The sequence below is a fragment of the Hordeum vulgare genome, chromosome 6H, assembly GCF_904849725.1.
Source record: "Hordeum vulgare subsp. vulgare chromosome 6H, MorexV3_pseudomolecules_assembly, whole genome shotgun sequence".
Taxonomy (NCBI): Eukaryota; Viridiplantae; Streptophyta; class Magnoliopsida; order Poales; family Poaceae; genus Hordeum; species Hordeum vulgare.
In genome coordinates, this window is record NC_058523.1 from 182886073 (window position 1) to 182913131 (window position 27059).

At 42.3% G+C, this 27059-nt stretch overlaps 1 protein-coding gene across 2 annotated transcripts; it reads right to left on the reverse strand.

The window, feature by feature from the left end:
• Positions 1-2643: 2643 nt before the first annotated feature.
• Positions 2644-5746, reverse strand: LOC123402641. Of its 2 annotated transcripts, none has more exons than XM_045096572.1 (2): positions 5351-5746; positions 2644-2756 (listed from the first exon to the last, which is right to left on the reverse strand). In XM_045096572.1, the coding sequence occupies exons 1-2, from the start codon at positions 5571-5573 to the stop codon at positions 2674-2676; spliced, it is 306 nt and encodes a 101-aa protein (XP_044952507.1). In that variant the 5' UTR covers positions 5574-5746; the 3' UTR covers positions 2644-2673. The 2 variants fall into 2 exon arrangements, with proteins under 2 accessions (XP_044952507.1, XP_044952508.1); XM_045096573.1 differs by lacking the exon at positions 2644-2756 and adding an exon at positions 2957-3075.
• Positions 5747-27059: the final 21313 nt, after the last annotated feature.

A 27059-nucleotide genomic window follows, 5' to 3' on the forward strand; every position in this document is an offset into this window, starting at 1 on the left:
GCTCAAGCTTGGGTATGACCCCATGCACCCCAAGAAATATTCAAGGATACTCAAGCGTCTAAGCTTGGGGATGCCCCCGTGCATCCCCTTCTCTATCAACAATCATCAGTTCGTCCATCTCCATGCTATATTTTTATCACTTCATATGTTGTGTGCTATGCTTGGCGCGTCCCGCTCTTTACTTTTTAGTTTTTTTAGTTTTGCTTTCTGTTCATAACAAGTCGGAACCTAGCCTACCTTGTTTGGGAGAGATACACGCTCCATTCCACTCTAGAACACAACATAGGTTTTCATGCTTATCCTTTTCGTGTGTTCTCTATCTTTCCATAGCTCCTGCTAGTTCCATTGGAGAGCTTACCTTAGCTCATATGTGCATCTGTTACATGGCAATCCCTACTCCTCACATCATATCTATCATTTGGCTTTCTCTCGCCTATGGTTGTACTCATTGATGTGAGCCTTTCATACCTTTTTGTCTTCCTTCCCCATCATTATTCTATTTTCCATCTTAAGTGCCAACATATCTTACTTACGCTCATCCATTGCATGAGTGCTCAAAGTCGAAAGGGAGAGGATCATTTTGACTTGTGCCTGACTAGTGGTCTGGGGATGAGTCAAAATAAGATTCCGAAGGAGATCAAGTGTGAAATTTTAGTAGATTGAGTTCTCAATTAAAAAATATTTTATGATCTCAACCCATCTCCCCCTTCTTGCACGCAAACACCATTTGGAGACATTCGAGTCACGGACAGCGAGAGCTCTTGCACCTTTATGTTATTACTTTGCTAATATCAATACTAGATATAAACTCTTGTTTGTTATTGTCTTCACTTGAATTTCATATCTTACTTTCTTTACTTTGAAGATCTTATATGTGTGTTAGCATGTCACCACATAAATTATTGTGTTATTATTTATCTACTCAAGGACGAGCAGAAATTAAGCTTGGGGATGTTGATACGTCCCAAACGTATCTATAAGTTCTGCTTGTTCCATGATCTTTTGGGTGACATTGTTATATGTTTTGCTACACTTTTATATCATTTTACACATATTTGTACTAACCTACTAACTCAGTGCACCAAGTGCCAGTTTCTGTGTGCTGATGTCTATTTTGCAGGGGCTTTTACTCAATTTTCTGAAGCCCGTGCGAAATAGACATCAACAGACCGAAACTGGCAGTGGGTGAACTGAGTTAGTAGGTTAGTCCAAATATGTGTAAAATGATATAAAAGTGTAGCAAAACATATAACAATGTCACCCAAAAGATCATGGAACAAGCAGAAATTATAGATACGTTTGGGATGTATCAGGAGGCCGTAGCGGACGGTGATGTCCTTGGCGAAAGTGACGGTCGTCGAGCCGTCAAGCTTCTTGATTGGCCGAGCCACGATCCATTTCATGAACTTGTCGACGACCACCAGGAGATGTGTCATGCCTCCTCGGGCGGTTTTGAATGGGCTAACCATGTCAAGGCCCCACACGGCGAATGGCCATGTCAAGGAAATGGTTTGCACGGGTGAAGCCGGCTTGTGGTTGCGTGCTTTGAAGCGCTGGTAGCCGTTGCACTTGTCGACCAACTCCTTGGCATCTTTTAGGGCAGACGGTCAGTAGAAACCATGGCGGAACGCCTTGGCCACCAGGGAGCGCGAGGCTGCATGGTCGCCGCACTCGCCCTAGTGGATGTCGAGGAGGATCTCGCGGCCCTTGTCCGCCTCGACGCAGCGCTGGAATACCCACACACGCCGCACTTGAGGAGCTCGTTGTTGATGATCGTGTAGGCGGCGGAACGTGTTTGGACTTGTCGGGCCTCGACCTCGTTGGCATGGTGCGTGCCATTCTTGATGTACTCGAGGAAAGGTTGTGCCAAGGACGATGCCGTGACCACCGTTAGCACGGCCACCGTGACTGGGCTTGTTGGGGCGGGGGACACAGGCGGCTGGCCGTCTGCCACAGTCCCTAAGTCTGGTGGGAGGGACCCCGAGGGAGGGCCGAGCTTGTCAATGTGTACTTCTGCCACAAGCGCCTCTATGTCATACGGGAGTACAGTCTGATGGGACGGGAGCGGGCCGTCTGGCTAGCGATGGGCCAGCTGACCAGGCTGAATCCCTCTAGTAGGCATGGCGTGTGTCGGCTGCAGCCAGCTGGCCCAGGAGGGCACGTGGCCCCAAATGTCTTGGTGACGGATTATCTCCGCTTTAGTATTCCCATGGGTAGTATCCCCATCACTACTACTCAGAAAGAATTTTTAGCAGTTGTGTTTGCATGTGATAAGTTTATACCTTATATTGTTGATTCCAAAGTCACGATTCACACTAATCATGTTGTTGTTAAATACCTTATGGAAAAGAAAGATCTAAGCCTATGTGACGCCCTCGATTTGATCATACGCTAATCATACATGCAAATGCGTACGACCAAGCTCAAGGACTCATGGAAAGATATCACAACACAACTCTAGACACAAATAAACACATACAAGCTTCAGATTACAAGCGAGGGGCTTCAAGGGCTAGAATACAGAAGCTCGATAAACACACCAGTCAGCAGAAGCAACAAATATCTGAGTACAGACATGAAACATGAGGTGCCTTAGAGAAGGCTAGCACAAAAGATACAACGATCGAACGAGGCGAGGCCTCCTGCCTGGGAGCCTCCTAACTACTCCTAGTCTTAAGTGGCCTCCACGTAGAAGTAGGCACCGTCGGGGTAGCAGTCGTTGTCGGAAGGATACAACATTTCCTGGGCTCCATCACCTGGTCGCAGCAACGGATCAAGGGAAAAGGGGGGAGCAAAGCAATGGTGAGCACTCATCCAAAGTACTCGCAAGACTTACATCAGAATTATGCTAAGTATGCATCAGTATCAAAGGAAAGGGGGTTATATGTGGACTCACTCCAGCAATGCAAGAAAGAGAGAGAAGGCCTAGTCCTATCGGAGACTAGCATCTTCAGGGGTCTTGCAGCAATAGACGAGAGTAGAACAGGTAACACAATTAATAGTCATATTGTTGCAGCAATATTAATTAAAGTCATGCCGAGAGATCCTTCCTTGACTCCCTCCGAGGAAGCAATCCTGGAAAAACATTCCAGTTAAGTAACAGTTGTAGTTGTATAAGATCGGGGCACAACTCCAAGTCGTCCTGTAACCATGGACACGGCTATCCAAATAGTTAATTTTCATCCCTGCAGGGGTGCACCAAGTTTCCCGTCACACACGATAAACTCTGGACGAACACACTTTCCTGGGTCATGCCCAGCCTCGGAACATAGACACGTCGCAGCCCGACCTAGACTCAACAGAGAGGCCAGCCCACCGGTCTAAACCCTAAGCGCGCAGGGGCCATGGGCCCATCGCCCATTGCGCTCCTGCATGTTGTGTGGGCGGCCGATCATAGTCCTGGCAACTCTTATACAAGAACGGTGATAATCCAGACCACTCGGGCGCGCGCCGCTCCATTGCTCACGTTTGAAGAGGTTTGGCTGATACCACGACGTCGAGTACCCATAACTTCTCCCATGTAGCTGGTTAGTGCGAAAAGCTCTTCGACCAACCCAGATCAAATACCCAAATCCATTAAAAATTTAATTAACTCATCGACACATCCACGCGGGAATCCACCCGCCTAACATTTATTCATCAATGTTCCCAGGAACATGGTCAAGTAACTATGTGGTTGTAACATCAGGGGGATCCAAGGTATCACCCTCGTTGGATTTCAAACAATGTAACCGTCAAGGTGGAGTTAGAGGAATAACCCTCGTGGGTCTCACACTTGAGGGGTTGCATGACAGAGTCATCGTCGGGAGTGGTGAAGGAGGAATCACCCTCGATAACCACGACCGACTAGTTTCACTACAGAGATATCATCATGAGTACTTCGCGAGGTGTCACCCTCGGTACCCGATAGTAGCTCTGGAGCATCGTATAACTAAGGGGGTGTAAGTTCTGTGACGGGTCTTGGCTCGCGATCAGGGATCGAGACTTGATGATAAAGTTGGGGCAACTAGACTAAGGGTCAGAGGGGATGACTGCTCCACCTATACTAAACGGTTTTAAGGTGCAGTAGAATAATGTAGCAGTTCATCAAAATTAGGATATGCATCAGATATAGGAGCTAACTACAACAGTAGAAAAATTCTAATGCAAGCAGGAGGGACAAAGAATAGGTGATATAGGAATGATCAAGGGGGTTTGCTTGCCTTGTTGCTCTGCAAAAAAAGCTGGTCATTAGGAGGGTAGTCATACCCGGCGGCAGCGTTTGTCTCGGGGTCTACCGGTAAGAAAAGGGGGGAAGAAACAATAAATATAAACACAGATGCAATCACTAAGCATGACATGGCAATATGCACAGCTAGGCATGAGCTAACGCAGTATCATCCGTCATAGACGGATCGGGAAAATCTCGGATGATATTTCCCGGGTCTGTGGCTACTACTGGTCAGACGAAAATGACAAAAAAATGTTTCACGTTTGCTATGCTAGGGACGCGTGACAAACGAACGGATAGCGTATCCAAGTTCGTCTCGTTCTGCCGATCAACTTTCATGTTCAAAATATTTCCATCTGACTTACGGTTTAATTAATATTAATTTCTAAATTTTTATTCAATATTTGTAATTAAATAGATTTAAATAATTCAGATATTTAGATATGACATCATTGTGATCTCAGCATGACATCAACAGTCAACCGGGCTTTGACTGGTCAAATATGACCAGTGGGTCCCATCTGTCATAGGAAAATTTATTATTAGGATTAAATAAATATTTAATCAAGTTAATTAGTGGCGTGGGACCCATCTATCATAGGGTGCTAGTTAACAATTTAATTTAATTAACTTAATTAATCATCAGGTTAATTAGAGGGGGGTGGCCCGAGATGTCATTGATATTTAAACTAACAACAGATTAAATATACTAATTAATATAATTACTCTTAATTAACTATTTATTTATTTATATTTCATTTTTTATAAAACGTTCTCGGAGGTGGACCCCATTGTCATTGATAGTGGGGGGGGGGGGGGGGGGTTGGCCCACATGCCAGTGGGGGGGGCTCATCCCCACCCTATCACAGATCGGACAGGGGGCGCCATGGGGGGGCGTCCGGTCTTGCCGACGGCCAGGGCGGTGGTGGTGGGTGCGGGCACGTGCGGGGGAAGGTGCAGGGGGGCGTGGAGGCCGGCGGCGGCGCATGGGGGGGGTTGCTGGTGCGGCGTGTGTGCGGGGGGGGCAAGCGAGGGGAGGCACAAGGCACGCGAGGGGGGCGAAGGGGGACGTGGCAAAGGCGGCCAACAACGGCGGGGCGATGAACGGGGAGGGAGAGGGAGATGAGGCCGGGGTCTCACCGGCGCTAGCGGAGGGAGGCAACGGGTGTGGGGAGGTGCGATGGCCGGCGGCGCCATGGGACAGCGTGGAGGCACGAGGCAGCACAGGGAGGAGCCGGGGAGGGAGAGCGACTGATGACGGTGCGGTGGTCGCCGACAACGCGCTGGGGGCAGCGGCATCGGCCGGCGAGGTTGCCGGAACCGGCCGAACCCGATTCGAGCAGGGGGAGCAGCCAGCCGCCATGGGATTCGCTTGGGGCGATGGTGGGGCGGTGTCAGTCAACAGGGAGCGGCAGGGAGGCACGGGAGAGTGGCCAGTGGTACTGGTGGAGGGCTGATGTCGTCGGAGTGGAGGGAGAGGTCCCCATCCGATATGGATCGGGAGAAGGGGAAGAGAGGTGGGGGCTCAGTGCGACACGGGTGAGTGGGTGGGGCGTGTCGGTGGAGGGGTGGCCCCTTGTAGCGAGAGGGGAGGAGGGGTGAGGTGCGCCGGCCAGTTGGGAGGGGGAATGGGCCGACCTAGGGTGGGGGAATGGGATGTGGCCTAGGGGACAAAAAGGGGGTTTTCTTTGCCTTTTTAATTAAATTCTTTTTCTACTATTATTATTTTGTTTTTATCTATCGTAGTAATAAAGGACTTTCTAAAAATATGGCACGTGCCCAAATATTAAAGTTATAATATTTGACAGTGCCACAAGATATTTGGGGGCCTTTTGAAAATATTTGAATACTCGATAATTTAAAGGGAGTTTTTAATAATTGATTTGGTCTTGGTTTTAATTATCCTATGAATTTATACATTTTTTAATATGTTGGTTACTCCACCATAATTAACTATGGAATATTTGCAACCTTAGGAACAATTTTGTTTTTATGTTTGAAGAAATAATAATTTGACTTTAATTTATATTTGAAATTTGGCTTTGATTTTATTAAGTCACAATCTAACTTAGTTAAACTCGATGACGTGGCACCATTAGTGTGTGGTTACTGTAGCTTAACTACCGGGGCGTCACAGCCTAGACCTATTAGGTGTTTGTTTTTATTTCAAGAATTTGCTTTGCATATTGTTGATAGGAATGGAGCTGAAAACCCATAGCAAATAATTTGTCTAAAATGGAAAAAAAATTTGATGACCCACTACCTATTAATGATATTTTTCCTATTGAGAAATTATATATTATAAATGCTTCCCGTAGCACTAGGTATGCAGATTATTTTAATTACATTGTTGCTAAATATATACCACCTAGTTTCACCTACGAACAAAAGAAAAAGTTCTTTAATGATTAAGACTTTACTTTTGGGATGACTCGCATCTTTATAAAGAAGGAGTGGGTGGTGTTATTAGATGTTGTGTGCCCGAGCATGAACATGAAGATATCCTTCGGAAGTGTCATTCCTAAGCATGCGAAGGGCACCACGCTAGTGACATAACTGTACACAAGGAATTATAGTCTGGTTTTCAAAGTGACATTCCTCTCTTGTGATGAATGTCAAATAATTGGTAACATTGGTAGATGTAAGGAAATGTCTATGAACTATTCACTTGCTATCAGACCATTTGATGTTTGGGGTTTTGATTTTATGGGACCTTTTCCTTCCTCTAATGTGTATACTCATATTTTAGCTCATGTTGATTATGTTACTAAGTGGGTGGAAGTTATTCCAACTAGTAGTGCTGATCACAACATGATACGTCCATTTTGCATTATGTTTTTCCACTATTATTTATAGTGTTTTTATGCATTATACCAATTTATGGAGTAGTTCTAATGCATTTTCTCTCATAATATGCAAGGTTAACACGGAGAGGGAGAATGCCGGCCGATGGAATTCTGGACCCGAAAAAGCTACGCTATTCTGCACACCTCCAAATGGGCTGAAACTTCGCAAATATTTTTATATGGAATAAATTAGAAATATTGGAGGAAAGAAGTACCAGAGGGGGCTGCCAAGTGCCCACTAGGCACCAGGGCGCGCTAGCCCCCCTGGCATGGCATGGAGGGTAGTGGGCCACCCAGCCCACTTCTGGCGACCATCTTGTGGTATATATTCACTCTTGACCTAGAAGAGAGGAGAGGACTTTTGGGACAAAGCGTCGTCGTCTCGAACCGGAACCTGGGCAGGAGCACTTTTGCCCTCCGGAGAGCGAGTCCGTTGGAGGAACTTCCCCGCTAGAGGGGGAAATCGAGGACATTGTTATCACCAACAAACCTCTCATCTTGGGGAGACCAATCTTATCAATATCTTCAACATCACCATCTCCTCTCAAAACCCTAGTTCATGCCTCGCACTCAATCTTGTACCGGAACCTCAGATTGGTGCCTGGGGGTGACTAGTAGTGTTGATTACATCTTGTAGTTGATGCTTTATAGTTTATTTGGTGGAATATCATATGTTCAAATCCAATATGCTATTTAATACTTGTGTCATCATGAGCATGTTTATCACTTGTGAGTAGTTACTTTTGTTCTTGAGGCCACGGGAGAAGTCATGTTGCAAGTAGTCATGTGAAGTTGATATTCGTTCGATATTTTGATGATATGAATGTTGTGATTCCCTTAGTGGTGTTATGTGAACTTCGATTACATAACACTTCACCATGTTTGTGCCTAAGGGAATGCATTGTGGACTAGTTATTAGATGGTGGGTTGCGAGAGTGACAGAAACTTAAACCCCATTTTTTGTGCTATTCCGTAAGGGGCTGATTTGGATCCTTATGTTTAATGCTATGGTTAGAATTTTTTCTTAATACTTTTCTCGTAGTTGCGGATGCTTGCGGGAGGGTTAATCATAAGTGGGAGGCTTGTTCAACTAAGAAAATCACCAAAGACCGGTTCACTCACATATCAAATTATCAAAGTACCGGACGCGAATTAACCCGACATGATGAAAGTGAATAGATGAAATTCCCGTGTACCCTTAAGAACGCTTTTCCTATTGTAAGAAACCATTACGGCCTATCCTTTGCCACAAAAGTATTGGGATACCTTGCTGCACCTATTATTAGTATTTCTACTCGTTACTTGTTACAATTATCTTGTTATCAAACAACTTGTTACCACTATTTTAGTGCTTGCAGAAATTACCTTGCTGAAAACTACTTGTCATTTCCTTCTACTCCTAGTTGGGTTCGACAGCCTTACTTATCGAAATGACTATGATTGATCCCCTATACTTGTGGGTCATCACGACAAATTTCTGGCGCCGTTGCCAGGGAGTGAAGCACCTGTGGTAGGCGGAATTTGGTAAGGGAAAATTGATATTACGTGCTAAAATTTACTGTCACTTGTCATTATGCAAAGTAACCCTTTGAGGGGTTTGTTCGGGGTATCTTCACCTTGACCGTAAACACCAAGATTTGTCCCTCAACCTACTAAATCTACTAAATCTACTTAAACTGTTAGCTAATGCTTATGTAGGAGATGGAACCAAACATCCTCATATACACCTAATCTATGTGGATGAAGTTTGTGGATTATTTAAGCTTGCATGTTTATCGAGAGATGAAGTCAAGAAGAAGGTTTTGCCTTTATATTTGGGGTAGGGGGAAGCATTGACATGGTATAGTCTATGTGATGATATAGGATCTTGGAATTGGAATCGATTGCAATTGGAGTTTCACCAAAACAATTATCATATGCATCTTGTTCATCGTGATTGGAATTTTATCTATAATTTTTGGCCTCATGAAGGAAAAAGTATCGCTCTAGCTTGGGGGAGGCTGAAGTCAATGTTATATTCATGCCCCAATCATGAGCTCCCAAGAGAAATTATTATTCAAAAAAATTATGCTCGGCTTTCTCGTAATGATCAAACCATGCTCGATACATCTTGTTCTCGTTCTTTTATGAAGAAGACTATTGAATTCTGGCGAGATATTTTGGAAAGATTTAAACGCAACTATAAAGATTGGAAACTCGATGAAGGTAAATAGTTAGGTATAAAACTTGAGTTTGCGTGTGTTAAATCTTTTTATGAATATCGATGCTTTCAATGATTTTAGCACTAAATATGGACGTGACTCTAAGATAGTAGCCTCATTTTGTGAAACATTTGCTACTCATGTTGATCTCCCTAAATAGAAATGGTTTCAATATCATCCACCTATTAAAGAAAAAGTTGAATAAACAATTAATGTTGAGGATGAAACTATCATTTACAATGTTGACCCAGTTGTGCCTACTGTTTATATTGAGAAACCACCTCTACCTCTTAGGATAAAGGAACATGCTAAAGCTTCAACCATGGTTAACAAAAGTTATGCTAGAACAACCAAACCCTTTGATAAAATCAAGGTAGAACCTTGTATTGCTATAGTTAAAGATCTCTTGGTCGATAATATTGATGAGCATGTTATTTATTTCTATGATGAAGTTGCTAGAATTGCCAAACTTGACACTAGAGATAAAAATAGACCCGTTGTTGGCATGCCTATCATCTCAGTCAAAATAGGAGATCATTGCTATCATGGTTTATGTAATATGGGTACTAATGTTAGTGATATTCCTTTTACTTTATATCAAGAAATTATGCATGAGATAGCACCCGCTGAATAGAAGACATAGATGTTATTATTAAACTTGCTAATAGAGACACCATCACACCACTTGGGATTGTTAGAGATGTTGAAGTCTTGTGTGGAAAAGTAAAATACCCTACTGATTTTCTAGTACTTGACTCACCACAAGATGATTTTTGTCCCATAATATTTCTTAGACCCTTATTGAACACTGTCAATGCTCAAATAGATTGCAAAAAGGAATCTGTCAATGCTAATTTTGGTGATATGTCTCATGAGTTTAATTTCTCCAAGTTCAGTAGGCAACCACATGATAAAGAGTTGCACAGTAAATATGAAGTAATTGGTATTGATTTTATCGCCATTCCTCCTACTCATCCATTAGAACAATATTTGCTAGACCATGAAGATGATATGCATATGCGTGAAAGAAATGAAACAAATACAATGTTCTGTGATTAAAAGCCTATCCTTAATCACAACTTGCTTGTTAAAACTCTTGGAGGTCCTCCTCCACCTAAAGGTGATACTGTGTTTGAATTAAAGCAATTACCTGACACTTTGAAATATGTTAATCTTGATGGAAAGAAGGTATATCATATTATTATCAGTGCTAACCTTACACAGCATGAAGAATAAAGTTTGTTAAAAACTTTAAGGAAGCACCGAGCTGCTATTGGGTATACAATTGATGATCTTAAGGGCATTAGTCCCACTCTCTGTCAGCACAAGATTAATATGGAACCAAATGTTGAACCCCTTGTTGATCACCAATGAAGACTGAATCCTCAAATGAAATAAGTGGTAAGGAATAAAATATTAAAGCTTTTGGAAGCAGGTATAATTTATCGCATAGCTGATAGTAGATGGGTAATTCCCGTTCATTGTGTTCCTAACAAAGGAGGTATTATTGTTGTTCCTAATGATAAAAGTGAACTAATTCCACCAAGAATTGTGACTGGCTATAGAATGGTAATTGATTTTAGAAAATTAAACAAAGCTACTAGAAAAGATCATTACCCTTTACCTTTCATAGACCAAATGCTAGAAAGATTATCGAAGCACAAACATTTTTCTTTCTAGATGGTTATTCTGGTTTTTCTCAAATATCGTGTCACAACCTGATCAAGAGAAAACCACCTTTACTTGTCCTTTTGGAACCTATGCTTATAGATGTATGACCTTCGGACTATGCAATGCACATGCTACCTTCCAAAGATGTATGACTGCTATATTCTCCAATTTTTGTGAAAATATTGTTGAGGTTTTCATGGATGATTTTTCTGTTTATGGAACTTCTTTTGATGATTTCTTAAGCAACCTTGATCGAGTTTTGTAGACATGTGAGAAAACTAACCTTGTCTTGAATTGGGAGAAGTGCCACTTCATGCTAAATGAAGGTATTGTCTTGGGTCATAAAAATTACCAAACAAGGTTTTGAGGTGGATAAGGCTAAAGTTGATGCACTTGAGAACATGTCATGTCCTAAAGATATTAAAGGTATCTGTAGTTTCCTTGGCCATGTTGGTTTCTATAGGAGGTTTATTAAAGTGTTCTCCAAAATTTCTAGAGCTCTTACCAATTTATTACAAAAGGATGTTCCTTTTGTTTCTCATGATGATTGTGTAGAAGCCTTTGAAACACTTAAGAAAGCTTTAACTTGTGCACCTATTGTTCAATGACCTGTTTGGGACTTGCCTTTCGAAATTATGTGTGATGCTAGTGATTATGTTGTTGGTCCTGTTCTAGAACAAAGAGTTGATAAGAAATTAAATGTTACATTATGCTAGTAAAACTCTAGACAATGTCAATAGAAATTATGCTACTACTGAAAAAGGAATTCTTAGCAGTTTTATTTGTTTACGATAAATTCAGATCTAATCATGCTACTATTAAACATCTGATGGAAGAGAAAGATGTTAAGCCTAGACTTATTTGGTGGGTTATTTTGCTACAAGAATTTGATTTGCATATCATTGATAGGACAGGAGCTGAGAACCCTGTAGCTGATAACTTGTCTAAGTTAGAAATAGCTCTTGATGACCCACTATCTATTGATGATAGCTTCCCTGATGAAAAACTAGTTGTGGTTAATGTTTCTTTTAACACACCGGGGTTTGCTGATTATGCTAATTACATTGTTGCTAAATACATACCACCTAGTTTCACCTATCAGCAAAAGAAAAAAAATCTTCTTTGGTTTAAGACATTTTTTTAGGATGACCCACATCTTTATAAATAGGGAGTAGATGGTATTATTAGACGTTGTATACGTGAGCATAAATAGGAACAAGTCCTTTAGAAGTGTCACTTCGAGGCTTATGGAGGACACCACGTGGGAGATAGAACTGCACACAAGGTATTACAATCTAGATTTTATTGTCCTACTCTTTTCAAAGATGCTCGTAAGTTTGTCCTATCTTGTAATGAATACCAAAGAATTGGTAATATTAGTAGACGTCAAGAAATGCCTATGAATTATTTACTTGTTATTGTACCAGTTGATGTTTGTGGATTTGATTATATGGGACTTTTTCCTTCCTCTAATGGGTATACGCATATTTTAGTTGCTTTTGATTATGTCACTTAGTGGATAGAAGCTATTCCAACCAGTAGTGTTGATCCCAACACCTCTATTAAAATGCTTAAGGAAGTTATTTTCCCACGTTTTGGAGTCCCTAGATACTTAATGACTGATGGTGGTTCACATTTTATTCATGGTGCTTTTCGAAAGTTGCTTGCTAGATATGATGTTAACCATATAATTGCATCTCCCTATCATCGTCAATCTGGTGGTCAAGTAGAATTAACCAATAGAGAAATAAAATTAATGTTGCAAAAGTGTGTCAATAGGCCCCGAAAGAATTGGTCTAAGAAATTATATGATGCATTGTGGGCTTACAGAACAACTTACAAAATCATATGGGTATGACTCCTTATAAAATGGTTTATGTAAAAGCATGTCATTTACCTCTTGAGTTAGAACATAAAGCTTATTGGGAAATTAAAGAACTCAACTATAATTTCAAACTTGCTGGTAAAAAGAGGTTGTTTGATATTAGCTCACTAGATGAATGGAGAACCAAGCTTGTGAAAATGCGAAACTATTCAAAGAAAAATTTCAAAGTTGGCATGAAAAAAGAATCCAAAAGCGAGAATTCAAAGTTGGTGAATATGTTCTACTAGAGAATTTTAGTCTTAGATTTTTTGCAGGAAAACTTCTCTCCAAATGGGAAGGACCATATACCATCGAAGACGTTATCGGTCTCGAGCTATTAAGCTCAATAATCCCAAAGGCACTAACCCGAAGGTGGTAAATGGACAAAGGATAAAGCACTATATTTTAGGTACACCTATTAATGTTTAATCAAACATTATTCAAACCATGACACCGGAGGAACACATAAAGGAGTCCTTCGAGAACACTCCAGAACCCTCAAAAGGAAGAGGTATATGATACGGTAAGTAAATGGACTTCCAAAATCCAAAAAAATATTTTCTGTTAGTTTTGGAATATTAGAAAAATTAGGAAACTGATAAACACACAGGAAGGCAACCCAGGTGCCCACTAGGCATGAGGGTGCGCCAGCACCCCTCGTGCGACCTAGTGGGTAGTGGGCCCCTCGGGCACCTTCCTGGCTCCGTTTTATTGTAGGACAATTATTTCCCTGTATAAAAATTATATATATATATGTCCTAATGATTTGACCCCAGTACCATGGATAAATCGTGTGCTCTCATTTCGTGTTGTTTTTCCTGGTAGATCTGAGATTATGTCATCTCAAGATTCGAAGGGAGAGAGCTATGTCACTGATTTAATCACAAACCCTAAGGTCTACGGAGAGGTGGATCACTACGGTTAGACTATGGAGGAGGAAGATGAATATAGGAAGGAAGCAAAGGCGGATAGCTTTGAGGAACATGAAGATCCACTACCTCAACCCGGAGATATGCACGTGGAATTCAAGAAGTCAAGCCTGCCTAAAAATTACAAACCTAAGGTCCAATTTATCCCTTCCCATTTTCTACATGATAGCAAAGCGGCATTTTGTGAAAACATATTAAAGTTGGAGTTGGAGAAAGAGGGTCTAAGAGAGGATAATTTCAGCCTGAGACACAAGTTGGAGAAGAAAAACACACCACCACCACCTTCATCTTCATCACCAAACAAGGAGACTTGAGTACACGGGTATGGGCAATCCCCTTGGCTTGTGCCAAGATTGGGGGAGGTGCCCCGATATCGTATCACCATCACTCTTTTTATCTTTATCCATCTTAGTTCGATCTTTAGTTAATTCGTGATTTAGTCAAATAAAAGTTTAGTTCGATCCATCTTTTTGAGTACTAGTTTCGTGATCTATCTATCTATGTAATTGAGTGAGAGTTATATAATAAAGTTCAGTTTGAGCTTTTGCTTCTTTACTTTCTTGCTGTAATCAAAATAAATGAAATAATGAAAAAGATCATATGCCAATCTTATAGTAAGTAGTGACATCACATAAGGAAAAGTATAAGTGGTAAAATTTGTTGAAGGTTGACAAACATAACATTGGTTGGTGATGCAAGACATGAAATAATTAATATGGAAAGAGAAGATTTACATGCAAATACACTATCCTTGACATCTTTTATGATTGTGAGCCCCCGTTAATTATAATATGCTAAAACTGTTGACGTTGGACAAGGAAGACAATGTAATGATTTATGTTTTCAAATTCACAAAGTAGTTATATTGTTATACATCCTCTAACATGTGGTGCTTGCCCAATATCTTTCCTAGCCAAAACTCCGCACTAAATAGAGATACTACTTGTGCATCCAAAACCTTAAACCCAAATCCATGTTTTAAGAGTCCACCATACCTACCTATGGATTGAGTAAGATCCTTCAAGTAAGTTTTCATCGGTGCAAAAGGCAATAAAAATCGCTTCTAAACGTGTTCGATCATTTAGTGTAAGGGAAGTTAAGCGTTGTACGAACTTGTGATGGCAATAATAAAAGCGATAAACCGCATAATAAAGGGTGCCATCATAAGGGGCAATATAACATAACATTCCTTTGCACTAAGGGATTTGGCATACAACCAAAAGTGCATGACAACCTGTGCTTCCCTCTACGAAGGGCCTACTTTTACTTTTATGTATTTACTTTTATGCAAGAGTCAAAGTAGTCTTCTCTACTCCTTGTTATTTTCTCTTTTGCAAGCATCATGTGGTGGGGAAAGATCTAGACATATATATCCAGTTGAATGTGGGTGGTCATGAGTTATTATTCTTGACATTACCCTTCATGTGAACACATTGGGAGGCGACACTTTAAGCCCCTATCTTTCTATGTGTCCGGTTGAAACCTTTGGCTCATATATATGTAGTGAATGTTAGCAATCATAGAAAACTAAAAGATAGTTGAGTATGTAGACTTGCTTAAAAGCTCTGATATGTGACCCTTCCTAAAAATGTGATGAATTGTGTTGGAAAGTTGACTCAATACATAGTTTGTTAGTTTTCAATAGAGTTTATGCTTCATACTTTGATGTTGTGATGAATTGTTACTTGCTTATGAGAAGTTTTTATGATGAAAGTTATATGTTGAAAATGTTTTGATGAAGTATTTTATATAGTTTATTCGTTTTATAATAATGAGCATAATGCTACTATGTCCGTATTTTGTTTATATCGACACCTCTCTCTCAAAGCATGTGGTCATGATTTTCATTATCGGCTTTCGATTGAGGACAAGCGAGGTCTAAGCTTGGGGGAGTTGATACATCCATTTTGCATCATGTTTTGCCACTGTTGTTTATAGTGTTTTTATGCATTTTACCACTTTATGGAGTAATTCTAATGCCTTTTCTCTCATAATATGCAAGGTTTACAGGAAGAGGGAGAATGTCAGCAGATGGAATTCTGGAGTTGAAAAAGCTACGTCAGAGATACCTATTCTACACACCTCCAAATGGGCTGAAACTTCACGATGATTTTTTATGGAATAAATAAGAAATGTTGGAGGAAAGAAGTACCGTAGGGGGGCTACCAGGTGTCCACTAGGCACCAGGATGCGGTAGCCCCCTGGCGCGGCCTAGTGGGTAGTGGGCCACCCAACCCACTTATGGCGAACATCTTTTGGTATATATTCACTCTTGATCTAAAAAATTAGGAGAGTAATTTCGGGATGAAGCGTTGTCGTCTCGAGGCAGAACCTAGGCATGAGCACTTTTGCCCTATGGCGGAGCAATTCCATCGAAGGAACTTCCATCCCAGAGGGGGAAATCGAGGCCATCGTCATCACCAACAACCCTCTCATCTTGGGGTGGCCAATCTTCATCAACATATCATACAACACCATCTCCTCTCAAAACACTAGTACATCTCTTGTGCTCAATCTTGTGTCGGAACCTCAGATTGGTACCTGGGAATGACTAGTAGTGTTGATTACATCCTGTAGTTGAGGCTTTATGGTTTATTTGGTGGAAGATCATATGTTCAGATCCAATATGCTATTTAATACCTCTGTGATCATGAGCATGTTTATCACTTGTGAGTAGTTAGTTTTGTTCTTGAGGCCACGGAACAAGTCTTGTTGAAAGTAGTCATGTGAAATTGATAAATGTTCGATATTTTGATGATATGAATGTTGTGATTCCTTAGTGGTGTTATATGAACGTCGACTACATAAAAATTCACCATCTTTGGGCCTATGGGAATGCATTGTGACTTGTGTGTAGTTATTAGATGGTGGGTCGCGAGAGTGACATCAACTTAAACCCGGTTTAAGCGCTATTCCGGAAGGGGCTTATTTGGATCCTTATGTTTAATGCTATGGTTATAATTTATTCTCAACACTTTTCTCGTAGTTGTGAATGCTTGCAAGAGGGTTAATCATAAGTGGGAGGCTTGTTCAAGTAATGATAGCACCCAAGCACCGGTCCACCCACATATGAAATTATCAAAGTACCGAACCCGAAATATACCGACATGACAAAAGTGAATAGATGAAATTCCCGTGTGCCCTGAAGAACACTTTCCCTATTATAAGAAATCATTACATCCTTTACTTTGCCAGAAAAGGATTGGGACACATTTCTGCACCTATTGTTACTATTTATACTCGTTCCTTGTTACAATTTTCTTGCTATCAAACAACTTGTAACTGTTATTTCAGTGCTTGCAGAAATACCTTGCTGAAAACTGCTCGTCATTTCCTTCTGCTCCTCATTGGGTTTGACACTCTTACTTATCAGACGGAGTACGATTGATCCCCTATACTTATGGGTCATCACAACACTTCTATTAAAATGCTTAAAGATGTTATTTCCCGAGGTTTGGAGTCCATAGATAGTTAATGACTGATGGTGGTTCACATTTTATTCATGGTGCTTTCCATAAACTTCTATCTAAATATGACGTTAACCATAGAATTGCATCACCTTATCATCCTGAATCTAGCGGTCAACTTTAGTTGAGTAACCGAGAAATAAATTTGATCTTGCAAATAACTGTTAATAGATCTAGAAAGAATTGGTCTAAGAAACTTGATGATGCTTTACGCGCTTATAGAATTGCTTAAAAATCCCATGGGAATGTCCCCATATAAAATGGTCTATAGAAAATCATGTCATTTAACCTTTGAGTTAGAACATAAAGCTTATTGGGCAATAATTATGATTTCAAACTTCCGGTGAAAAGAGGTTAATTGATATTAGCCCATTAGATGAATAATGGACACAAGCTTATGAAAATGCCAAGTTGTCTAAACATATAGTTAAAAGATGGCATGACAAAAGAATCCAAAAACTGGAATTCAATTTAGGAGACCTTGTTCTTTTGTACAATTCTCAGTTCATATTTTTTGCACGTAAGTTTCTCTCCAAATTGGAAGGACCTTATATCATTTAAGAGTTTTATCGCTTTGGTGCTATCAAGATTAACAACTCCGAGGGTACAAATCTAAGAGTGGTAAGTGCGCAAATAATTAAAAATTATATCTCATGTATGCCCTTTAATGTTGAAAGTAATATTATTCAAGTGATGACACAGGAAGAACACATCAGAGAGACCTTTCAAAACACTTCAGAAACCTGAAAAGGGGAGTAGGTATGTGATATAGTGAGTAAACCGACTCCAACAATTCCATAAAAGTATTTTCTATTGGTTTTGGTATTTTAGTAAAATTACAAATATAAAAACCAGCCAGGGGGGCCCACAAGGGACTCACAAGCCAACAGGACGCGACCACCCCCTAGGCGCTCCCTAATGGTTGGGAGCACCTCGTGTGCATCCCGGACTCTGTTCTCTTCACGGACACATATTATGACCTAGAAAAAATCATTATATATACACCTCGTATCACAAGTTTCTCCATTGTTCTTGTTTCGGGTTGTTTTTCTTACAGATCTAGATCACCATGACACCGTCAAACTCCTCCTAGGATAAGTTCTACGAGAAGGCCATCAACCCCTACCTTCAAGAGGTGATGAAATACCCTCGGGCCATTGAGATGTGTGAGGGGGTTCTTCACATCCAGGACGTTCAAGGAGCAAATGAGGAGGGAAGCGAAAAGGCTAGGCTTGCAGCGGTGGAACATGAGATCTTCAAGTGGCAAGGGATGGTGGAGCGTGGACTCGACATTAATCAGTCCATGATCACGGATTTTATTTGTGAACATAAGATGGATATCAAGGAGATTGTGGAGATGATTTTCAAACTCCATGATAAGCTTCAAGATATCCAGGACCAAATCTTTGACCTACAAAACCAAAACTGCGAGTATGAATCTCGTTCTAGAGGATGAGTATAGCTGCAAGTTTCAGTATCCGAGAGACAAGCTCTTCCTTGTTCAATGGGGGAACCTATGCCATAGAAGACGTAGGATAAGCCTACTACCTGACCACCGCCATTACCCAAGAAGGACACCTGAGTACATGGGTATGGGCATCATACTTAGCTTGTTCAAGATTGGGGGAGATGCCCCCATATCGTATCCCCATCACTTTCACCATTATCATATACAGTAGTTTGATCCTTAGTTATTTCATGATTTAGAGCAATAAAATTTCAGTATTGCTTTGCTTAGAGTGTTTGCTTTGAGATCTATCTATCGTGTAATCAAGTTTGAGAGTTATATATATTAAAGATTATTTTGAGTTTGCTTGCTTTACTCTCATGCATCAATAAAAGCGATGAAATAGAAGAAATAGAAAAATCATATGCTAAACCCATAGGGAGTAATGACTTCACATAGAAAAATATGATAGATAAAAGTTTTTGGGAGTGAACAAACATAGCATTAGTCATTGATATAATCCATGCAAAATTATGATAGAGGAGATGAGATTCATATACAAATGTACTATTTGGACATATTTTATGATTGTGAGCGCCCACCAAATATTACATAATGATCGAAGTGTTCATGTTGGACAAGGAAGATAACATAATGAGTTATGTTTGGTTACATTCACATAGAAGTTATATTGTCATGGATCCTCTAACATGTGATGCTTGTCTAGTATCCTTTGCTATCCCCAAAACTCTCACTAAGTAGAGATACTACTTGTGCATCCATAACCTTTAAACCCAGTTTCTTGCCATGAGAGTCCACCACAACTACCTATGGGTTGAATAATATCCTTCAAGTAAGTTGTCTTTAGTGGACAAAGCAATAAAAATTGCTCCTAAACATGTATGATCTTTTGTTGTAAGGGAAAATAAGCTTTGTACGATCTTGTGATAGCAAAGGAATAAAAGCGACAGACTGCATAATAAAGGTTGCTACCATAAGGGGCAATATAAAGTGGTGTTCCTTTACATTATGATCTTGCACATCCTAAAATTAAAAAGTGCATGACAACTTCTGCTTCCCTCTGCGAAGGGCCTATCGTTTACTTTCAAGTGTTTACTTTTATGCAAGAGTTAATAATGTTTATATATATACATATATATATATACATATACATATATATACATATATATATATATATATATATATATATATATGGGATTGACTATTCGTCACCCTGGGTGAGGAATAGTTATTCTTCAGCCCCTGCACCGTAATTTTACGTTTCGTAAATTCTGTCTTATTTCATATGTAAAAAGAGACCGTAAGAAAATATATATACACCATAAAAATATTTGATGTCACGTAAAATTACAAACACAAAAACATAGTGTAAAATATACAAAAAATGTGTTTTTCTGGTCTTATGACCTATATTTTTGTTTTCTTATGTCAGACTTTACGTAGTGAATTAGTATAAATGTAACTATTTGCATTTTAATTGTAATTTAGTTATGAAACGGTCATCATATTACCTCGGGTGAAGAATAACTTATTCTGCATCCTGGGTGATGAATAGACTTTCTATATATATATATATTCAAAAAATATGCAATGAGTGTCACCAATCCTAGATGACTAAATCGTGCTCGAGTATCTGAACTTGCTAAAATGAGAGCTCTTACATAGACTCTTCCGAGCAAAAGGATGAATTCTGATTGTCTCAATGACTAATAATATTGTTTGTTGATTGTTAATAAAGTTTATGCTTCATACTTCATTAATTGTGGGTATATTATTACTTGTTTATGAGAAGTCATATGATGAAAAACTTGCTGCTATGTTATTATTCATGATGCTCTCATGTCTGTATTTTGTTGTTTTGACACCTCTCTCTCAAATTATGTGGTCATTATTATCGAGCTCAGCCTTTTCTTGAGGACAAGCAAGGTCTAAGCTTGGGGAGTTGATACGTCCATTTTTCATCATGATTTCCTATTTATTTATCTTATTCCTGGTCATCCTTCCACTTTATGATACAATTATTGCACCTTTTCTCTTTGAATTTACAAGGTACATCACAAAGGGGGAAATTATCGGAAACTCAAATTATGGACATGGAAACCAAGAAAAAGGCTGAAAATTCAATGGACTCCAAATGATTTGAAACTTCATGAGGATTTTTTAAGAAACATATGTGAATTTATGGAGCAAAAGTATACCAGAGGGGGGCATCTGCTGGTACCAAGCCAACAGGGCGTGACCACCCCTTGGGAGCACCTTGATGTCTTGGGACCATATCATAGATGTAGTGTCCTCCCTCTTCTCCTGTAATATGGGTTTTGACCTATAAAAAATAAGAAGATACTTTCGGGACGTTGCACCACGGTCTCGAGGCAAAATCCTGGACAGAGGCCCTTTTGTTCTGCGACAGAGTGATTCTGTCAGGGAAACCTCCCTCGGGAGGGGGAAATTAAAGTTATCATCATCATAAATGCTTCCTACTTAGTAGGAGGACCAATGTTTGTCAACATATTCACGAGCACCATCTCATATCAAACCCTAGTTCATCTCTTGTATTCAATCTTTGTCTTGAAACCTCAGATTGGTACCCACGGGCTACTAGTAGTGTTTATTACATCTTGTAATTAATGCTAGTGGGTTTATTTGGCGGAAAATAATATGTACAGATCCTTATTCATAATTACTACACCTATGATCTTGAACATGGTGATGATTTGTGAGTAGTAAATTTTGTTCCCAAAGACATGAAAGAAGTCTTGTTATAAGTAATCATGTGAAGTTGGCATTCGTTCGATATTGTCATGATATGTAAGTTGTTGCTTCTCTTAATGGTGTCGTGTGAACATCGACTACACGACACTTCACGATGTTATGGGCCTCAAGGAATGCATTGTGGAGTAATAAGTTGTAATGGGTTGCTAGAGTGACACAAGATTAAACCCTAGTTTATGCGTTATTTCATAAGGGGCTGATTTGGATGCACACGTTCCATGCAATGGTTAGATTTATCTCTATTCTTCATTTGTAGTTGCGGATGGTTATGAGAGGGGTAATCACAAGTGGGTTACTTTTTCAAGTAAGAACAACACCTTAGCACCGGTCCACCCACACATCAAATGATCAAAGTAACAAACGCGAATCAACTCAACATGATGAACATGGCTAGACGGAAATTCCCATGTGTCCTCGGGAGCACTTTGCATCATATACGAGTACTTTCAGGTATGTCCTTCGCTACAAAAAGGATTGGGCTATCTTGCTGCTCACTTTCTACTACTGTTACTTGTGAATTGTTAGGAATCATCTTGCTACAAAACTATTTATCATTGTTACTCACAACACTTGTAGAGAATACCTTGTTGAAAACCTCTGATCATTTCCTTCTCCTCCTTGTTGGGTTTGACATTCTTACTTATTGTAAGGACTAGATTGATTTTCTATACTTGTGGGTCATCATTGATCAACTAAAAGTAATCTCTCAAGTAAAGGCACGTCCTCAATGTCCATTTGGTGATTCACCTTGTTCGACCTCCTGTTGCAGCGCGAGCAATACACACAAATTGTTCACAGACTCATGGAGGCGATTGTCAGTGTCAAAACCGTCCGATCTCGTGTAGGGGGTCCGAAGTGTGGATCTAGGATCGTGGAGACGGTGTTTTACCCAGGTTCGGGCCCTCTTAATGGAGGTAAAACCCTATGTCGTGCTCTTCTTGTTATTGATTAGGTAGTACAGAGTGCAGAGTTGATCTAGTGTGAGATCGATGTTCTGGTCTAAACCCTAATCGTAATGAGCTTGATGTGTCCTACGAGCTATGGCCCCCTAGCTTATATAGATGCCAGGGGTGGCAGGGTTTACATAAGGTCGGTTACAACAGAGAAGGAATATCCCGACTACTACATCTCCTTGGGTTACACGCCAAGTATTTGGAAGAGTCTATCTTGAATCCAACACTTCTGCCAATGGTCGAACAGACCGAAGAGTCCGGCCCATAAGGACAGGTAGGCAGCCCAAGGAACCCCTAATCCCAGACTCCCGCAGCGATGCAGAGCCCACTCAACACATTGATTTCTAGAAGATGAAGGTACTCAAGCGCAGTACATCGGCGGAGGAGACGCTTCATGTCATCATTGTGGATGCAGACGACGACGAGCTCAGGTGCTTCAGTCGAGGTAGCAAAAGAGTGGGATCGGAGTTAATCTGGGCAAAATGGCACTTCATGAACTTGGCAATGCGCAACATTGGCATGAGGCGTTGCATAGAGGATGGCAATGAGAGCATATGTCTGTCATTAAAAGTGAGCTCCTCAAGATAATCTAGGGAGGTCGATAAGAACCACTTGTCAATGTTGGGTCGGTCCTTGCCGTTGGAATGAAACTTGCCCATAGTAAGGCCTCTCATTAGGCCACAATGTGTGTCGAGAATCTAGGACAATACATCCAACCGTTTGCGATAGCCATTGCAGAGCATGTGCTCGTTGATGAGGCTAAGAGGGTCACAACGCCATAGGGGGCGCTATTTTAACAGCCCGGAACCGACGCTCCAGAAGATTCCCTTTTTATTACGTTATTGTCATGTGATTTATTTGGTTGTTGCATTCATCATCACATCATGTGTATCATCTGGATTACATTGACACTCCGTTGCTGTCATTTTTTTCAAAAACTTGCATCAATTGTAAGTTGTCGGTTCTCTCTGTTTTGTCATTGACCGCTTGAGACCAACCACTTACGCACATGCCCATGGTATCTTTAAATATTGTTTTTAGAAAGTGCATATAAAATATTCTCATAATGGTTTGAAAGTTGGCACGCAGTCTTAATTTTAATGTAGGTAGACTGCCTGCCAAATTTCGTAGAATTTGGAGGTCGTTTGTTACCCAAACCGTTAAACATATAGCGGCTATAGTCGGTAAATCGTTAGACGTTTTCGGTATTTCAAAACCTCGATGTCGAGCTGCTGTCTTCCCCCTCTTCTCATGCCTATCCCCTCTACACTATGCACAGACCCCTTGCACGCTCTGATAACCTCCCGGACCCGAACCAGCGGCCGTGACCATTGGGTCCCGATCAACCCCGTAAAACCCCAAACCATCATTCGTTTTGCGGGTGGACTCCTAACATATTTATATCGAACTGTCTGATCTAAATCATGAGGCTTGTATTAGACTGCATTTAGATCCGCCTGCTATTTATAGCAGCAAACCTAGACCATTTTTGGACAAACCCTAAACCATCTCCCTAAAATTCCTCACCCCACCGCCAACTGCCTTCCTTCCTCGGGATCACAACCGCACCAACCCGCAACCTCCTCCCGCCAGCCACCTACCAGACCCCATCCGGCAGTCTCCACCCACCCTTGGCCACCGGATCAAATATCCAACAACCCAGATCGCCCTAGATCCACCTCCCATAGCTCTCGATACCATCTGGATCGAGGCAAGCGCCTCCGGCCAAGGGCATCAGCCAACCCTGCACGCCACCCTGATCGGCGACCTCGTCGAAGAAACCGCCGATGACCATGCTGCCTCCTCGGCATGTCATGCTTACCCTATACTTCCGCTATCCCTCTTATCTCTCTCTCCGTCACAACCCTCTCTCTTTCTCCTTGAATAGGGAACGAAAACCGCCGCCGACCATGGAGTCGCCCGTTCGTGCCACCCAAGGTCTCTCGTCACTAGGAATGGACTTCCCACGCCAAGACCTATCCATATCACGCCTTCCGTGCCCTGATCCGGCCAGCTTCGCTCCGCCCCACGCCCTTGACCTGCAACCTCCCCACGTGCCGCTACGCTCTCTTGAGTTGGAGCGCTCGAGGAGAACTAGCGTCAGCCCCAAGCATGTGCCGGGCCTCCCTAGCCCAGCTCCATGTTCTGCTTTCCCCAAGGCCTCGCACGCCGTTCTAGCCAGCCGAAGTCCAGCGCATGGGACGCACTAGGTCCAGCTTGCCCGAAGGCCCATCTCTTCCTCCAGCCGCTCTTAGTCCTCACTGCCGACTTGGACCTAGCCTGCGAGGTGAGCAGAGCTAGCCCAGTTGCCCTGTTATCATATGCCCGCGGGTGATGTTTGTTACCATGCGCTCACTATACAGTTTCAAAATGTATGCAAGATTCGGCCCAATTCATACTTTTTCTGTCTAGAGAATTTGTCTAATTATCCTAGGAATTACATAATTGCAGAAAACCTCCCATAATTCATGCATTTATATCTCACAAACCGTGCATCAGATTAAAATGAATTATGTATGTAAAATGTGTAGAATTTCGTATAGATTGACAATATCCCTCTTTCATGCATGATAAAAAATGAACTTGCTATTTTCACATAATTTGTTTAAATGCCATAATCTTGCATAATTGTTGTGCCATTTTTTAAAGTAAATACCCACATGTTATATATGATTTTGGGATAGAAAAATCTATATAATCCATCTGCGCAATAAGTTTTGTCATTCGAGAAAGTTTGTCTGCATGATATTTTGCTGTGACGCCATTTTGTTATTTTTATGTGATTTAATCCATGCATCATATGAATTTTTGTTGAACATGAGATATGCCAGGCTCATGAAGAATACCGGGTCGGCCCACATGCATGGATCTTCTATGGATTGGGAGCGAAGGTTGTCGCCCACGATGAGCAATAACGCCGCCCGCGCGGCGCGGGGGTGGTGGGGATCATGCGCGTCTTATCCACTCGCCACTACCTCGCATGGGGTTTAAATGGGCAGGAGGAGGGGTCGAGAGCGCCAGTCGCTCCCCTGTCCCCTTCCCTTGCCTTCTCTGTTGCTTCCCCTCCCACACCAAGAAAGAGAGAGAGAGAAGCGTCGGTCGTGCGCCCGCCATGACACCGCTTGCTGCCGACACCCACCGCGACCTGCCGGCCTTTCCCGTCTTCGGCACCACACACCGAGCCGCCGCCGAGCATGACGACGACCAAGAACGCCTGGGATAGCAGCAACGTTGATGAGGAGTATATAGAGTGCCTCGAACACCATCGGCAGGGCTTGTGGTCGCGCGCATCGCGTGAGCGGAGTACGCTCCGGCCCCGCAAGACGGCGAGGTGGTGGTATTCGCCGAGCACCTCGCCCGAGGGCTCGGGCTGTCGATAGAACCTTCTTCCTCCGGTTCCTCATGCACTTCGGCGTGCAACCTCACCACCTAAGCGCCAACGTCGTCCTACAGCTGGCCGCCCTCGTGACCCTATGCGAGGGCCTCCTGGGGATCGAGTCGTGCCTGGTTCATTAATGTCGGCTCTTCTACTTCAAGCAAGAGATGGTGGTGAACAAGGACACCAATGTGAAGTACATGACCACCTGCGAAGCGGCACTCGTTTACCACCGCACGGGTGCTAGCTTCCCAAAGCTTCCCCTTCATGATTCGATGAAGAGCTGGTAGAACAGGTTCTTCTACGTGAAGAACATCGATCCGGCACTCGACCTCATCGACGTGCCCGACTTCATCAACACGCCTCCGGTGGCTATGGAGAACTGGAAGTCTGCCCTGTCGTATCCGTTCAATAAGGTGGACCAGATCTGTGCATGGCTGATGCAGCTGGCCGATGAGGAAGGCCTCACAAGCGTGGACCTCCTCGACACCATGGTGGTGCGTCGGGTTCAGGTGCTGCAGCGCCACCCGCACCTCATTTGTCAGATGGGTGGCCGACGCGACCTGTGTCGCCTCTCCACGAAGGAGCTGAGGTCGGTGCACGTGGCGAGGTGGGTGAACCTGATCTCTGCCGCCCAAATGGACGGCGAGGAGTGGCGATGGGCCAAGGCCCCTAAAAACGGGAGCATTCGGCTCCAGTGCTGAGTGGTGCATTAGTTTTCCTTCCTTCTGTCTTTCACGTCGTTCTTCCACACCTGACGTTGGATGCCGGTTGTGGCGTCAGTTGTTTTCCCAGTTGCAGATTTACGGCATGCCAGGGGACGACCTGCCATAGTCGTACCCCGAGGAAATTGAGTACGCCGACGAGGTGGAGCCACGAGAGTCGGCCCGCTCTAGAGGCGAAGCGTCGGGGGCGACGCGACGAAGTCGGGAGAATCCAAGTCGACTTGTGAGTTTTTTGAGTTCATGTTGCTGGATTGGTCTGATGACGATGCTGAGTCATTGGCATCACGCGATGTAGCCGTCGCGGAGGTTCTGGAGGCCCCGGAGGATGACGCGAGCATGCCGAGGAGACGGCTTTGCCGAGCCGACCGCGGCCCCACCGGAACCGAGGCAAAAGAAAAGAGGCGAGGCAAGGTGTCAGCTAGATCTGGCCTGCCTCCCAAGCAAGCAGTCGGCGGGCCTATGACTTGTGGCCGCGAAGGTGGCGGAAAGAAGAAGCGGGTCATGCCGGTGGGACCTACCAGGAGGGCGGTTCCCATTAGTGCTGGGTAAAGTCCACCAACCGTCTCATTCCCGTTTG